Source organism: Centrocercus urophasianus, unplaced genomic scaffold (assembly GCF_019232065.1).
Source record: "Centrocercus urophasianus isolate 14NV4802_14NV808 unplaced genomic scaffold, USGS_Curo_1.0 seq_9, whole genome shotgun sequence".
NCBI lineage: Eukaryota > Metazoa > Chordata > Aves > Galliformes > Phasianidae > Centrocercus > Centrocercus urophasianus.
Window position 1 is genome coordinate 36,540,144 of NW_024885532.1, and position 17,174 is coordinate 36,557,317.

The 17,174-nt window shown below is 43.1% G+C and overlaps 1 protein-coding gene across 4 annotated transcripts in view; it reads left to right on the top strand.

Moving 5' to 3' along the window:
- PDGFD (platelet derived growth factor D) overlaps window positions 1–4,825 on the top strand; it is a 137,690-nt gene extending 132,865 nt beyond the window's left edge. For all 4 annotated transcript variants that reach the window (XM_042839324.1, XM_042839326.1, XM_042839325.1 and 1 more), the window contains one exon: window positions 1,600–4,825. In XM_042839324.1, coding sequence (XP_042695258.1) covers window positions 1,600–1,734 — 135 coding nt within the window. In that variant the 3' untranslated portion in view covers window positions 1,735–4,825. The remainder of the gene's footprint in view (window positions 1–1,599) is intronic.
- The last annotated feature ends 12,349 nt before the right edge of the window (window positions 4,826–17,174 follow it).

Genomic DNA, 17,174 nt, shown 5'->3' on the forward strand with positions numbered 1-17,174 from the left:
CTTGCGGAGGTTTGACAATGATGCCTATCTTTCTGTGCAGTGTGTTGTGAGATTTAGGAAGACAAATGCTATGGGAGAGTTAAAGTGTTCTTATTCTGAACTCAGCTTGGGTACTTAATCAAAATGTACACTTAAGTTTCAGAGCTGTAATTTGAAATTACAACCTCTTCTGCTAAACTACCATAAGCATTTCAGCAACAAGCTAATGAAACAAAACGAGAGTATTCCCTTCTCCTGGCTTGCACCACCAGGGGATGGGAATGGGGTTGTAAGCTCTTGCACGGATACCCCGAATCAAACAGCAGGCTCACTTAAGCATGCCCCTGCAAACTTCCGTGCTGCTCAGCCTTTACCAGTGTGTTCACATACATACACTATCACAGAAGATGAGATAGGACTTAACATTGTAGCTGTTTTCTACATATGCACACTATTTTCGTGAAATCAGTTTCATACAGTAATTTGGGTTGGAAGGCATCTTTAGAGGTCATCTAGCTCCATCTCCCATTCAAAGCAGGGAATTTCAAAGTTAGATGAGGCTGCCCAAGGTTTTGTGCTATTAACTTTGACAATCTACAGGGCTTCCACAACCTCTCAGGGCAACCTGCTCTAGTGTTTAACCACTCTCACATTATTTATTTCCCTACACTCAAATAGGATTTCATTTGTTGCATCTTGTATATGTTGCCCCTTTTCTTTATAACCTTTGACTCTCTTTTTGAGTCTTGCAGTTATCTTGCCTATATGTTTTGGTGAGGTGGTGTTTTTTTTTTTTTTGGCTTTTTTTCAGAAGTCTCTTCTACTATGTACATTTCCCTAAGATCTTATTCTTGCTTTGGTTTGTTGTTTCCTTTCACATTATTCACAGTGATTTTTAAGAGACTTTTCCAGGTAAGGCACGTATTTTTAAGAGAAGCCAATAATAGTCAGGTTCCGGAGAAACTTGTTGATACCTAGGTACAAATTTTGTGCAAGCTCCATTCTTTTTCTGCCTCTTAACAGGCATTTCAGTTTTGGACCAATTCTAAAGGTGCGCTTCAGAGATTTCAAATTGCATTAAAAAATCTTTGCTTGTTCTTTAGAGCAGAAATATGCATGAAAGATGGGTTGGAACAATTCAAATATTTGTGGGACTGGAAAGACAAGCCTAAGGAAACATGCCTGATAATCAGCATGCAAAGGAACTGCTCTGGACATAGTTAGGGAACTGCATGATACAAAGATACCTGAGGTAGGAAATAATGCAGTCTGTCAAAGCTCTAGGACAGACAATGCAGCAGGTTGTCACAGAGAGAAAAGAAGAAGTTGGAAGTGTAACAAAAATGCGTTTTGATGGGCAGAAAGTAAAATCGAAGCTCCAAGATAGAATCCAAGCACCCTCCCTTCCATAACGGGAAATAAAGAACAAAACACCACAGTACAAATGTGTTGCCAGGACAGACTGCCTAAAGGTTGTCTTGTGAACCTGCAGGTGGGTGTGGATCCATGGGCAGAGGTGTGTGTGCGAGCTGCAGATGAGGCTGGAACTTCCCCAACATTGTCCTCTTCAGATCTCTTACCAGTGTTTTTTAATTGATGCATTCCTCTTCATTTTCCCAGGTGCTGAAATTTGTCCCTGAGGCTGAGCATCCCCGAAAGAAAGGCAAAGCAAGAAAGAACATGGCTTTAGTAGATATACAGTTGGATCATCATGATCGTTGTGATTGTATCTGCAGTTCAAGACCACCCCGATAAAAATAAAAAAATTAAAAAAAAAAAGGAAAGAAAAAACATAAGACAAAACATAAGACCCACTAATTGCAGCTTACCAGGCATTTACTTTTAAGCAGGATTGCTCTGAGGACCTTTAGTCACTAATCATTTGAACTTTGCTACTAGCCTGCCTTTGCAATTAGAAGAAATGATTGCTGTGTTTCACCATAGCTGGGCTGATTAGTGCCATGGCAGCTAAAGAGGCATATCATACATTTATACATCAGCATCCAGGAATTATGCTCACTATAGCTAGAGTCTGAGGGTTGAAATTTTCAAAGGTCACTTACAGTTTTTAGGTGCGCAAGGCCCACAGAAGCTGTGTAAGCTGGCAATGAAAGAGCATTTGTTGTGTTTCTGCAAATATCTCACCATTTCCTATGCTCAAATTCTGCTGCCATTTCTACCTGTGGAACTCTCCTGTCAGTAGAATTTTGTGGGTATAAATGAAAGGAGAATTTGAGCCCATGCAATTGTAAAATGGTTAATCCAGCTCTGAAAATGAACTTGCCAGCATCACCTCTCAGAAGAGTGCTGTGCATTGAGAAAAATCCTTTATTACATGAAATAAAACACCAGGAGAGTCAAATCTCACTATCTGTCCTCAAGCAGATCTTGTGACAAAATTAGTAAATGCTTTGCATAAGCTGGGACACTGGTGGTGGTAGGGGGTACAGGGGCACCTTTGCCACAGTGACTCTACAAGAACCATCATTCATATCCTTCTGCAAGCATGGTGAGATGGGGCCCTTCAGGTCCCCTGTGGGCTGGGGCTGGTTCTGATCTGTGCCCAGTCCCCTCCTTGCCATAGCTGGAGAAGTGCCATGTCTCCCTAAGCAGACAATGAAGATAGGACACTTGTTTGTTGAAAATATTGATTTGTGTTGTAGTTGTGTTACTGGGAAACTAAACTGTGCTTGAGATTTAATTATCGTTACTTGGTTTGGGGTTCGTTCGTTTGTTTATTTTAAATATGGATTATTATAACTTTGTCATATATCCATTAATCTTAGTTATCTGAGGCTTGTTGTTTCACTTCAGTTATGTGTATTGCCATGGTTAAACTGTTAACAATGAATTTCTTTTAGATTGCATTTTGCTGAGGCATATTAACTCATTAAGCAATGTTTGTCTGTTATGGAAAATGTGCATCATTTATTAAGGAGCACAAGAATATTATAAACACCACCTCAGAATAAAATAAGCACTGTAAAAGCTACGACATAACTTCCTATGCCTTTTTAAATATTATGCAAGTGCTCTCAATGAGAAAGGAAAAAAACATCCTTCAAGCCAGCTTTAAGGCTATAAAATGCTGCTCCAGAAACTGTTCAGAGTAAAACACAGGCAGATTGAAGTTTATGGAAGAACTGGAGTTTTTATCATGAATGTAGCAGAAAGAATGGGGTGGCATGTTTAATGGTTGAGGTTTTATGTTTAACAGCAGACACAGACTGCAGCAGTTCATCTTGTTCGTGTTGCCTCTTGGGTTTCTGCCTCTCTGAAAGAGCCAAGTAGTTTGACATTAGTGGAAACTGGCATGTGCTATAGTATAATACTGAGATTCTTTAAGCCAGTATGTTTTAGTAATATATGGTTTTGTTATAGAAGTGCAGTAATGTTCTAACAGCCTCTTTATCAGCTCAAGTATTTTATAAGTGCTCTTTTATAATTTTAACAAAATTTTACTGAAACGTCCCTTAGAAATGCTGTGTTGCTTTCTTTCTTGTATTTTAACATTTAAGATTCAAAATGTGTGGGGTTTTTTTTATTATTATTATTTATATTAATTTTTCCTCTCTGGCTCCCAGATGTCTATTTAAAAATGTTCCCAAATGCTGAGTTGGGAAGTGATTCATTGTTTTTCAAAGCAATTCACTTTAAAAGAACAACACTGTAACCAAAGATTGCCAGCTTCATTTCTTATTTCAGAACTGCTTGAAAAAGACTTCATTCTTTTTCTGTCTCTTGCTTTATAACAGGATTGACCCAGCCCTTCCATAATTTTCAGCTAATTTGGGAAGAAAATTGCATGTGAGATCTTGACAGTACTGATTGTTTTTGAGATGGCCCACTCTCTCTAGCGTATATTTCTGACTGCATTGTACTGCAAGTATGCCTAAGCACTCCAGCCTCTTAGCATCAGTGGTAGGAAGCAACTGCCTCATGCCTTTGTGCTCTGAGTGGTTCTGTAATTCTCACCCCTCAAGGGAAGATGGGAATCAGGCATCCACTGTGCATGGCATTCCCCACGCATCTGTTTGTTTGTCCATCTGCATCCCAAACAGCCCTGTCCTGGGGGTATTCACACTAAGTCACCTCAATGGGCAGCAGGGAGAGATGCTCCTTCCCAAGCGTGCCTTAGTTTGAAATCACCAGTGTGGGAGTTTACTCCCTTTTCACCGTGTAAGAAAGAGACTAGAAATCTGATTTGGGCATCTTAAGGGAAATAGAACCATGGCAAATGGTGTGAAACATGGTAAACACTGTACAGCCAGTAGTTTGGCTAACTGAATTTGATGCAGGCAGCAGTGGATTCTAGGATCCAGCAGGAAAATTCAGCTGTAAAAGGGATTACTCTCTTAATGCTTAGTTTCTTAAAAGTACACTCAACTGGTCACAAAATGTGAAACACTTCCAAACTTCTCAGCCACCTGCTGTGCTGATCCTGGTGAAATCAAGTAGCAGCCAAAAACTTTTCCTTTTTTATTTATTAGTAGAAATTGTCGAGATGTTTTTCCACACCTTTATTTCTTTTGTCTGTGTAATAATTGCTATGCTGTTTACATATTGTTTTAATTTAAAAAACAGTGCTATTAAAAAAAAAAAAAATTGTTTTTATTGGTGGAATTGGAACCCTCTACAATAAGCACATTTTCTAAACTCGAATAATTTCAAAGCCACTCGCTAGCTTTTCATTTAGTGTATTCTTCTGGGACAGAGCCTACTTTCTCAAGTGCAATCTCTCAAATTTTTGTTGTTGTTGTTGTTGTTATCTCAGTTAAATGCAGCTCTTGTAGCATTATTTCTTACCCTATGCAGTATGTAATGTGTCTTATCTTGATGAAAAAAAAATAAATACTGCTTTTGAAATAAGATGCTTTGTGTGTTCATTCAGAGTTCTGATTAATTAAGACCCTGCAATTTACTGGAGGATATTTCCACAACAGGACACCATCCAGATGAGGTATCTGAGAGACTTTTAGCAGTCAGATCCAGGAATACCATCAGGGAAAAACCTGAGTGTGATTTTATGATAACTGAGTTTAAACCCCAATGGTAGAAAAGCTTCTTGTATAGCAGCAGCAGCTCAGCAGTCCGGTCCTTGCTATTCAAAGAAACAATTCATATATTCTTCTTTCTTTTTTTTTCTTTTTTTTTTTTTAGACTGAACCAAGGCAGACAGAACAGAGATTCCCAGACAAAAAGAACAGTTGTGCACAGTGAACAAGGATGTATTTAATGGTTGGAGAATATTTTTGCCCATCAGAAGTGCACTGAGTATCCTATATAGACACTGAGAACCTGTATAGCAGGAATAGCAAAGTGTGCAAGAATGGCATAAAGCTCCTTCAGTCTGGCATTGCTTTGTACCTATAGAACTAATAGCTAGCTAACATTATCAGATTGACCTTGTGCTCATATGAGTGACAACTTTTATAGATCTGCAACACAAAAAGCAGCTCTCCATCTTATCAGCTGAAAACGCACCAGGTTTCTAACATCACTGGAAACACCTTTTCCTATTTGTTTAAAATAATACATTTTTTTAAAACATTTTTCTTCTCATTTGAGGAGTCTACAGAATCTTTTGTAGTTAATCTTAAGTTTTGCAACAGCTTGAAAACACCTTTCTGCAAATCCATTTATGATTTCCCTTGCTCTTTTGTGGAGCTCAGTCATTCCGCTGAAATGTGAATTCAACAGATGTCCAGTTTGTTCTTATCCTCCTGAGGACTCCAGTGCAGCAGCTAATGAAATGAAGAAATCAGTATTCTGGTCTCTCATTCTAAGAACTATAAATTTGTTTATTGACTGTCTTGATCAAATGTGCTGAAATACATAACATTTATAGTTTATTTGATCATTCACTGACTGACCTTGAATATCTGCTTTAGTGTTTAAAGTGCAAATTAGATTTTGCATTTCTTCTCCAAGACTTCTTCAATAAAGGGAATTTCCAAACCAACAAATACTGTGCCATGTGTACTAAGATGGAGACAGGTTTTAGATCGTCTTCTAAAACTGATTTGACTTCAGACTCTGCCTGAAAATCACTTACAGGTAGCGAAAATGATGCTTCAAAGCCAAATTTATAAAACCTTATTTTTCAAACTGAGTTTCAGAACCTCATTTATGTATTGCTTACAGAAAGCTGCTGTCACACAGACATGCTTTAATAAAAATGGAATGAGTTACATAATAACAGTGACTGTATTTGATGCTCCATTTCCAAGCCAACGAAGGATTTCTGCCCGAGTTGAAAAAACTTCAGTTTCAGAACCGGTATGAAGAGAACAGGATAAAGAAGAGCTGGGTACCTTCCAGATATTTTGATGAAAAGTGTGGTGACATAAAAAAAAGCCCTTAACTTTGATCCATGGCATTTTTGTTAGATAAGTAATAAGAGCAGACATCTTAACCTTTCTGGACTGTTTGTTTGGAGAGCATCATCTCAAGCAGCTGATGCACTGGGATCTCTCACTTTAGTCTGAAATCAGTTTACCCTCACTGAGGTGAAGGTGACCTTGGAAACAATCCCACCTATCAATACAGTTCCCTCAAATCTTTCTATCCACTGCCACAGTCACAGCTTTTTGCCACTTCAGCACAAGAAAACAGAAGAAGCTAATACCAACCTGGCCTGGGATTTCCATTCACAAGTTGGATATGGAGAAAGAGGAGTTCTCCCCCAGAGTGGAGAATCGCTGACAGGCAGAGGTGGGAAAGGGCCTCTGGAGAAGGCCTTGTCCGACCTCAGCTCAAAGCAGGGCTACCTACAGGGGGCTGCACAGCGCTGTGTCCAGTCAGATGCTGAGTATCTCCAAGGACCAAGACTCCACTCTGCTCTTAGGTTTCATCGAGAGCAAGAGGGAGGGAGTAGTTTGCGTTACAAAGTGCATCCTGAAAATGAGAGAGAAATTCCTGACAAGGCCTTGGACTTCCACTGAGGGCTATGGCTCAGAAAAGTCTCTCCAGGCAGGAGCGTCCAAACTTTTGCCTTGCCTGGGCCACACTGAGCAAAGAGGAATTGTTTGTGGACAATGGTTGCTGCAGAGCGATGTCTTTCTGTCTGGATGTGAGCTGGGCTGCCCAGCAGGGATGAGCTGACACCATGATGGCATGGGCTGCAGGTTAGACATGCAGGTTAGATGTGCTCGAGTCCATAGAGACAACATCCTTCTGCCGGGATCTGGTAGGATTTTGAGCTCCTAGCCCCAAACCTATTCAACAGTAGCAGTGGTACAAAAATTCAAGGACTTTGTCAGGTGTGGGGGAAAGGATCAGGCATCCCTGCAGCACAATCTTCCTCCCGAAATGTAGTAAATTCGTGGATTGTTAGACTGTAGAACTGAAGGCCCATCCCCTCTTACACAAAGTAACAGAGGGGCACTCTGGCACGTGGGAGGTCCCCAGTCACCTCAGTGAGATGGGGTTTCAGGGACAGCCCTCAGGCTGGGAAACAGTGGCCTGAAGCCCATGTGCCAGTGACTGGAGAGACTCAAGTGTGTGCACAGTGTGTCATCTCCGGGCAAGCAGTAATGAGGATCCAGCCTGATGAGCTGGTGAATTGGATAAGAAGCCAGGAGCCACGTATAGGGTGCCTGTAAGTTTGATGGGGGTCTTTGCTTGGGTGTCACAGACACCAAAGGGTTGAAACTGGATACTGGGGAGTTGGTTACCAGTGAGTTCTGGACCACAGACATCCATCCATCCACACAGTAACAATTTTTTTCTTGATGTCCTGAGGGAACTTAGCTGTGTGCCATTTTGTACCCATTGCTTCTTGTCTTGGCACTGGGTATCACTGACAAGAGCCTGGCTCTGCCTTCGTTGCATTGGATGAGATGACCAGTGCTGTTTATGACTGACTGCCATTCATCCATGTGCTCAGCTGCACACACAGGTGTATCCATGTGCAGTGTGCAGGAGAGGATCATAGAATCATAGAATCATAGAATCACCAAGGTTGGAAAAGACCTAAAAGATCATCCAGTCCAACCGTTCACCTATTCCCAATAGCTCCCACTAAACCATGTCCCTCAACACAACATCCAGTCTTTCCTTGAACACCCCCAAGGTCGGTGACTCCACCACCTCCCTGGGCAGTCCGTTCCAGTGCCTGACCACTCTTTCCGAAAAGTAATACTTCCTAATGTCCAGCCTGAATCTCCCCTGCCGTAGCTTGAAAATTAGGATGTTCCTAAACGAATAGCTCAGAACTGCTGCTGTGGACCTCAGCACACAGAGATGAGCTCAGCAAGCCATCACAGGGAAATCTTCTGTAAATCGTGAAAAGATCAGAAACTGTATTATCTCACTGCCTCTAGACAGGCTTTCTTCTTAGGCCATGGAGAAACAAATTGTCTGCTTTTTCACTGGAATACTTAGGCTGGCCTACAGTGCAGCTCCCAGAGCATCCCCTGAACTCAGAGAGACCTGACAGATGACATTCACTGCAACCTTTACATCAAAATACCAAGCCTTGGACTCTGCTGCTAATTTATTTCAAAAGGTCAAGCAAGGATTTGTGTGCCCTAAAGGAATTGATTGCTATATCTATGGTGAGGAAGCTTCACTTTCACTTTTCAAATTACTCCTCATAAGCAAAATGCTGCAATTTTCTCCTTTAAGCTATATCTGCACACCAGCTACACAATCAATTATCAAGTGAAGATAAGCCATGTAGACCTTCATGAAAAACTGGTTGGGTTTTTTTTGTGGGTTTTTTTTTTTGTTGTTGTTGTTGTTGTTTTTGTTTTTTTTTCAATTAAAATGCAGGCACCTTGGTCCAAATTAAGACTCTGGCAAGAAAACATAAGCAAATTAGCTTCACTGAGAAATGTAGCAAGTGCATACCTGAAATTTTCTGTATTGAACAATGCAGGCTAAGTCAGCAATATTAATAATTGAAATAGAAGTATCCCTTAAAAAGTTCTTGAACACAAAGCTAATTCAAAGAGCAAATGAAAACCAGTCTTTGCATTTTAATATCACCACCTGATACTCTGTTCAGGCTAGAATCAAGTTCTTCGTAATTTATCTGAGTACTTATTTCTGGCAAGCATTTTAACAAGCTATGTAAATTTTACTAAGTACTAAAACTGCTAACTTTTTCCCTTCACAGCACTGCCACTGAAAAGCAGAGACCAAAATGAGGATGGAGCTCCCTGCATATAGCGGAGATCATTTGGCATACAAATGTCTGCATTTAAAAAAAAAAACAGAAACACTTAGTGGCTTGCATAGATGCTGCAGAAGTTATCTTGATGCTGTCATGTGTTTTAAGACAACAATTTGCCTTTAGATTTTAAAATACGATTTTCCATGTTCATGTTAGGGCTCTCCTGAGTGGTTAAAAATAGCTGCACGTTTGCAAAGTGGCAATCCATCTACAAACTACATTTCTGAGGCATTTGCTAAGTGAACTGTTATTCACATTGACACCTTCTGCTTTCTCCATGGAATTATGATTCTTGAAAGTACGTGATATATGATGCTGAGTGACACTAGCCTTCTGAGTTATATACATAGCAAGTCTACAACCAGTTTGATCAAAAAAGCAACCTGACAGCGAATCACAGAATCGTAGAATCATAGAATGGCCTGGTTTGGAAGGCACCTCAAGGATCATCAAGCTCCAACTCCCCTGCCACATGCAGGGCCACCAACCTTCCCATTTAACACTAGACCAGGCTGCCTTGAACACCTCCAGGGACGAGGCATCCACAACCTCTCTGGGCAGCCTGTTCCAGCACCTCACCACTCTTGGTAAAGAACTTCCTCCTGATATCCAACCTAAATAGACATGGTAAGCAAAAAGGACTACATGAGCACAGAATAAGATGGGCAAAAAGGTGGCTATAGACAAATTCAGAACACAGGCTGGAAATTCAGAAAAAAAAAAAAAAACTTTAACATGGAGAAAACTCATGAAGCCACATCCAAAGAGTTGTGGTCAATCACTGAATATGCAGATGGACACCAGTGATGACTGCTGTTCCCTAAGGAGTCCTTAGTGTGAGCCATATTATCTCCCCACTTATCAGAAGTCTTCAGAAGCAAGGTTCCATTTCACATTCTCTCTACTTTCCTTTTGTTGTTGGTGGTGTTCTGCTGAAAACTCTGGCAGCTTGTACTGAGTATTTATTTACAGGGACCAATGCAATGTCACCACAAGCTAGAAAAACATTCAAAGTGCCTGCATCCAAAAATACAAATCAAGATTTCACTCTTTCCTATTTTCTTGATATTAGTTGAAAAAGAATGGAACTTACAAACTGCTGTGATACTCTCTCCTCAAACGTTGTCATTCTGCAAAGGTTTTCCTGAAATGCTGAAGATGAAATCTCATCCCAAACCATTTGTGTGGGAAGAAGAGTTGAATTTCAAACAAGGTCACACCTGCTGATCACACCTAACAGCCCCACATTGACCTTGATCTGTCAGACCTCACTGGCATGGGTCAGTGTTCACTCATGTGCAATGGGTGCCGATAAAAACTGCTGGGAAATGGAGAACTGAGGAGCGCTCAGAGAAACTGCAGTTATCACAGATGGAAATACTGGAAATAAACACCAAAGATTTTGCTGCTTTTTGTCTTTTAAGGGAGACAGAAGGTCTGATTCTGGGTTCAGAAAATCTTTAAAAAAAAATGTGGTAAAATATTTATCCCTAAGCGGTCCAGTCTAGATGATTCCAAGTTGTCAGTCATTCAAATGGACAAAATGGCTATTCAAAATCACCTTTTAAAATCTGCATTTCTGTAGGCTGCTACTGTGTTAATTTATTCAGTGTTGGGCCTGCTGCCATGCGTGATGCAGCACTACCACGCCTAAGAAAATAGTTGAGCAGTACAACAGAGAGGGGACAGGCAATGTAAGTTTGAGAAAAGATTTTAGTTCAAGGGAATCTGTTGTGCAGTAAGTGTGATGGGAACTGTGTGAAGACCAGATTTAACCCTCCATGACGTTTACGTAACACGGGGTAGGACTGATGTTATTAGTTGAGGAATGGGTCAAGTAGAAATTATCCTCTGCCCTCTCCAAATGCTCTCTGCTCCTTACAGTGCTAAAGAAATCCAAAATTACAGAGAAACAAATGCTAGAAACCATGCAGAAATTAAAGTAAAAGTGAGTTACTGTGATTTCTTATTTCTAATGCTGTATTTCTTAGCAGCACTGGCAGCATGATAGAGAAGACAGCATTTAATTCACTGCTTTCAAACTGTAAAGAAACTCTGAATTAATTTTGTTTCCACCTTGTAAACAAAGATAGTTTCCAGAGTCTAAAAACAGTTTTCGCTACAGTTTATTTCTCAAAACATTTTTTAAACTATGCACATTAAATATCTGAAGTGAGCTTACAACTCTTGTTTCTGAGACAGAAATGAACATAAGCCAGAAAGATCACTTGCAAGAACTGTTCCATGGTGAGTAAGAAATAGCATTATACTACTCATAAACAGAACACAAAAACCTCAAGGATCAGAGGTTAGTAAGATTTTGAATTTAAGGTACCAATTCAAAGAAGTTTGTAAGCACTTCATCCTTGCTTAGAAACTTCACCCAGGGCAAGAACAGTGCTGGAATTTCAGCATAGTCCTGCAAGATGTTGCTAAGAGGAGACAGATCTGGCTTGCTCCCACATGAGCTTTCCTCTTGCCATACCACAGGCCTGGCACAAAGAAGCCTGGCATTTCCAATTTGTGGCAGCTCCATGCACATGGGTCAGTCTTGGCTCTAAGACCTGCAGTCCTGGGTGAGCTGAGATCTTCTGACTTGAAGATTGCCTACAGCATCAAGCCTCCGTGACAACAGCCCATCCAAAACAGACCCCATGGCAAAGACAGGGGCTGTTCAGTTTTGGGGGTGGGGAAGATTCCTGTGGTACCTCTGTGTTAACGCAGTACTAAGATGTGTGAAACCAAATCTAGGGACAAACTCTGAGAAAACCAAGGAGGTGAAGAAGCAGGCAAAATGCATGAAATTGGGCTCCTGATTTAGGAATAGAATTCTCAGACCCCAGATTAGAAATGGAGGCTCACAGGGGCAGCAGGGAGTGCAAAATATGGAATATATGAGAAGTAATTATTCTTTGTGCTTCTAAAAAGGGATGGAGACTGCAAAGCTGTAGGACAGGAAATCCTGTAATGGCTGGTGCCACAATTAAGGCAGGGTGTGCTGTGGTTCAGGCTGGGACAGAACAATGTTTTACCGTGGTAAATTAGATGATGCATAGGCAGCGCCTCAGCAGCAGGGGCTTGATGCACCCAACTGGGTCATATGGTATTGTTACCATCATGCCAGTACAGTAAGTGTGGGAACAATGGGAAGTGTTAGAAGCTCCTGGTAATTTAGGCTGATTTCCAGGACCTCCTGGGCAAGAGGAAATTTAATTTTTGAGCCAGTGGGGAAAAAAAAAGTATTAAACAAAAGTTCATCAAGATGTGTACAGATTCTGTGAAGACTCCTTCAATTTCTGTGCTACAAGGCCTTGGTCCTCTTCCTTCTCATCAAAACATATCTGGATTGAGATGGATGTGTATCATCTGATGAAAGACTCAACGTGAGCTGGCAATTTGCTCTTGCAGTCTAGAAGGCCAACTGTATCCTAGGTTGCATTGAGAAGTGTGACCTGCAGTGTGAGGGAGGTGATTTTGCTCCTCTACTCTGCTCTTCTGAGACCCCATCTAGAGTATTGTGCCCCATTCTGGGGACCCCAACACAAGAAGGATATGGAGGTGGTAGACCAGGTCCAGAGCAGGGCCACAAAGATGCAGAGGGCTGGAGCACCTCCCCTATGGAGTCAGGCTGAGAAAGTTGGAGCTCTTCAGTCTGAATAAGAGAAGACTCTGGGGGACCTAACAGTGGCCTTTCAGTACCTGAAGGAGCCTACAGGAAAGCTGAGGAGGGACTTTCTAGAAGGGTAGGTAGTGAGAGGATGAAGAGCACTGGCTTTAAACTGTGAGAGGGTAGATTTAGACTAGATATTAGGAAGAAATTACTTACTGTGAGGGTGGTGAGACACTGGAACAGGTTGTCCAGTGAGGTTGTGGATACCCCCACTCTGGAAGCGTTCAAGACCAGGACAGACAGGGCTTTGAGCAACATGGCTTAGAGGGAGATGCCCCTGCCTATAGCAGAGGGGTTGGAACTGGATGATCCTTTCCAACCCAAACCATTCTATGATTCTGACATGTGATAAGGAGAACTGGTGATAATGTTCGTGTTGAGATGGCCTAAGTACCATGAGGCACTGCTGGATGAATGGCTGATTTATTCATTTATTTATTACTTAGCAGTCATGAAGGGCAGGGCAGGAAAGGGAACTAAGACAGGAGACTGCTCCTTGTTCATTTTTCTGTTCCTGAAGGCTGGCATCTGGACATGGAAGGAACCAGACCACCAAACATGCCCAACCTCTGTCCCCCAGACAGCCCTTGACCCTCTATGGGGCAGATAAGTCAGTTCTAAGCTGCACTCCTTCTTGGGCCCACAGGACCCTGGAAGCTCAATAATTCCTCCCTACCCCTACCCCAAAATTATGTAAACTATGCTGAGTCAAGGCCTCAGAGAAAGGTGCTGACATCAGCACCAGTGATACCATGTAACGATAGCTACATGGGGCTTGTGACACAGGTTGTTCCAGAGGGCAAGGGAAAACGATGGCAGTTGAGAATCCTGGTGAGCAGAGCCATGCAGAGGTGGGCAGGATTGGGAAGCAAGGTCTATGGTTTCTCCTTGTCACTTCTCCTGTTTTTTGTAGCTGAACATCTGGACAAGGATGGAGCCAGAACACTGAAAATGTCCTGAGATCTGCCTACACTCTACCGGATAGACAAGTCGGCCCCAGACTAGACCTCCTCTGGGTCCTACAGGTCCCTGGAAGCTCCTTCAGATGCCCCTTCACCTACTCCCACGTTTTTTCTTAGCCCCACAGAAGGTGCAGGCACCAGCACTAGTGAATGCACTGGCCATGCCAGCATGGGGGCTGGTGACAAAGGCAGCACCAGACTACGACAAAGCAGGCCGTCATATGAGCAACCTGGTGAGCAGGGATGTGCAAGGGAGGGCAAGATAGACAGCAAGTCAGGTGGCTGCTAGTTGTTGCTTCTATGTCTTTCAGTTGAATGACATGGAGGGAACCAGACCACCTACCCTCTGTTCCCCGGATACCTGCCAACACTCTACAAAACAGCTAAGTGAGCCTCCAAGTGTACTCCTGGGTTCTACAGGACCACAGAAGCTCTCTAAGATCCAGCTGACTCTTTCCCAACATTTTAGCCTGGTTTGCTGAGACCTGGTCCCAAAGAAAGGGCTGGCACCAGCCCTAGAGATTGCAGTGGCTATGTCAGTATGAGGTTGATGACACAGTAAATATCCAGTAGATAAAAAGAAGGCTGGGAGACAAGCTACCCAGTGATGTGGGCCATGCAGAGGAAGACAGGACTGGGAAGCAGAGTGGACTGCTACTCCTTGTTGCTTCTCCTGTCTTTTGTAGCTGGACATCCAAAGAAGGATGGAACCAGACTACTAAAAATGCCCAAAAAGCTCTCCACACTGTGCAAGACAGATAAGTCAGCCTAGAACTGTACTCCCTCCCGGTCCAACAGGACTGTGGAACTTTTCTAGTCTCTCCCCAACCCTATGCCAAAGTTTTGCCTGGTTTGCTGAAACCAAGCCCCAAAGAAATGTGTAGGCCACAGGCTTTGTAATTTTAGCAGCCCTGCCATTGTGGGGTTGTTTACACAGTCTGCCATAGGCTGCTACAGATCAGGTTGGCACACAACCTGGTGAGAAGGGCCATGCAGCAGAAGGCAGGACAGGCAATCAGGGCAGACAGCTGCTTCTTTGTTGCTTCTCCTGTGTCTAGCAGCTGGACATCCCGACACCAGTGGAACCAGACCGCCAAACACGCTTGTCTTTTCACCCCTAGACAGCTGTCCACAATCTACAGGACAGGCAAGTCAGCCCCAAACTGTACACCTTCTGGGTCCTACAGGAACCTGGAAGATCCCTAAGTTCTCCCTATCCCTCCTCCAGTATTTTACATGGTTTGCTGAGACCAGGGCCAAAACAAAGGCGCTGCTACCAACCCTGGTGATTGCACTGGCAAAGTCAGTGTGAAGTTAGTGACGTAGGAAGTTCCAGATGGCAACAAGAAATGCTGGGACGCAAGCTATCTGATGAGCTGAATCATACAGAGGAGAGAAAGACTGGGAAGGAAAGCAAACAACTATTCCTTGTGGTTTTTCCTGTTCTTTGTTTTTGTTTATTTGGTTTGGTTTGATTTTTTGTAGCTGGACATCTGGACAAGAATGGAGCCAGACCATTGAAAATGCCCTACGCTCTACACGACAGATAAGTCAGCCCCAGACCGTACTCCTTCAGGGTCCTACAGGTCCCTAGAAGCTCCCTAAGATGCCTTTTCATCTACTCCCACTTTTTTTCCTGGTTTCCAAGACCTGACTTCACAGAAGGTGCAAGAGCCAGCAGTAGTGATTGCACTGTGTGATTGGTTACAAAAAAAAGCCTCAGAGGGCAAGAAAAAATTCTGGAAGATATGCTATCTGGTGAGTTTGGCCTTGCATAAGAAGGAATGACTAGGAAGGACAGCAGACAGCTCTCCTTATTGCTTCTCCTTTTTCTCTTTTTTTTTTGTAGCTGAACATCTGGATAAGGATGGAACTAGGCCTCTGAAAACAGTCTGAGAACTGTCTTCACTCTACAGGCCAGTTAAATCAGCCCCAGACTGTACCCCTTCCAGGTCATACAGAACCTTGGAATCTCCCTATAATGCCCCTGTTCCTACCATCAATTTTTTGCCTAGTTCATCAAGACATGTACCCACAAGAAGTGGTGGCACCAGCCCTGGTGATTGCAGTTGCCATGTCAGTGCAGGGTTGTTGCCACAGTCAGCCCTAGACTACAGCAAAACATGGTGACAGACAAGTAGTGTGATGAGCACAGCCCTGCAGTCGAGGACAAGGACACAGAAGCAGAGTAGGTGGCTGCTTCATTATTGCTTCTCCTATGTCTTGGAGCTGGATATCTGGACACAGGTAGAATCAGACCACCAAACACACCTGTTCTCTCACTACAGATGTTTGCCAGGACAGATAAGTCACCCCCAAATTGTAGTCCCTCTGGGTCCTGCAGGATTCTGAAAACTCCCTACTGTACTCCTCCCCCCATCATGACAAAGAAGCAGGGTAGGTTATTTGTTTTTCTCCACACTGGACATTTGGTCTTGGCAGGATCCATACCAACAAACACTCCTGCCCTCATCCTCCCAGACAGCTTTCAACACTCTACAGGACAGGTAAGGCAGGCTTGCACAGAGAGCTCCTCATACTCTTGCTGTGTGTATTCACAGGCCATGCATGATGAGAGCTGACCCCATTCTCATTGGTGCTGTGTCCACGTCACTCCGAGGACTGGTCAGATCCCTCTCACAGTGAGCAGGTGGCTGGCCCAGGGCTATCACAGAGCTCTGGGATGGACAGCACGGGCACGGAGTTTGGAGAAGCCCACGTAGGCAGACCAGGGCCTGTCTGTGGTGGTGGAAGGGGTCTGCTGCAGCTCTTGATTCTCCTGTCCTTCACAGTAACAGCCCATACAGGGGCACAGCCACATTGCAGGCTCCACTAGACAGCCAGTGTCCGAACTTGTACAAGACACTGTCCTCAGCGTGAGGACACTACACTGCATTATGGTCTTACCAGCAGCTGGAGGATGCACGTGCCATGGACGCAGGGAGCTCCCCAGCACCTACCATCTGCATACCCCAGCACAGACCCACTGGTAGCTGCGAGCTCTCCATCAACCTGGACAAAGAGCTGCACACCAATCACCTTATCTCATGAACTTACCACAGAATAACAAATAAGTTCTAAACCACGGAAAGGAAGTTACTGATTCATGAATCGATTATCTAGTTCTTATAGCTTGTACTGTCTTTATTGGAAATCTCTGGGGTGTTTCTTTATTGTCCTCATCCCCTTATATTTATCCATCTTCATAGATAAGTGCAATATACATTTGTACACTTAACAAATATTTATATATGCATGTTTAAATCAGAGATCTGTACCATGGCAGCTGGGTACAAGGCTCCAGGGCTGAGTGCTGCAGGGCTCACCCAGCCAGCTGCAAGGTCAGCAGGAAAGCCAGCTCTTTTACACTGGGACAATAGAAAAG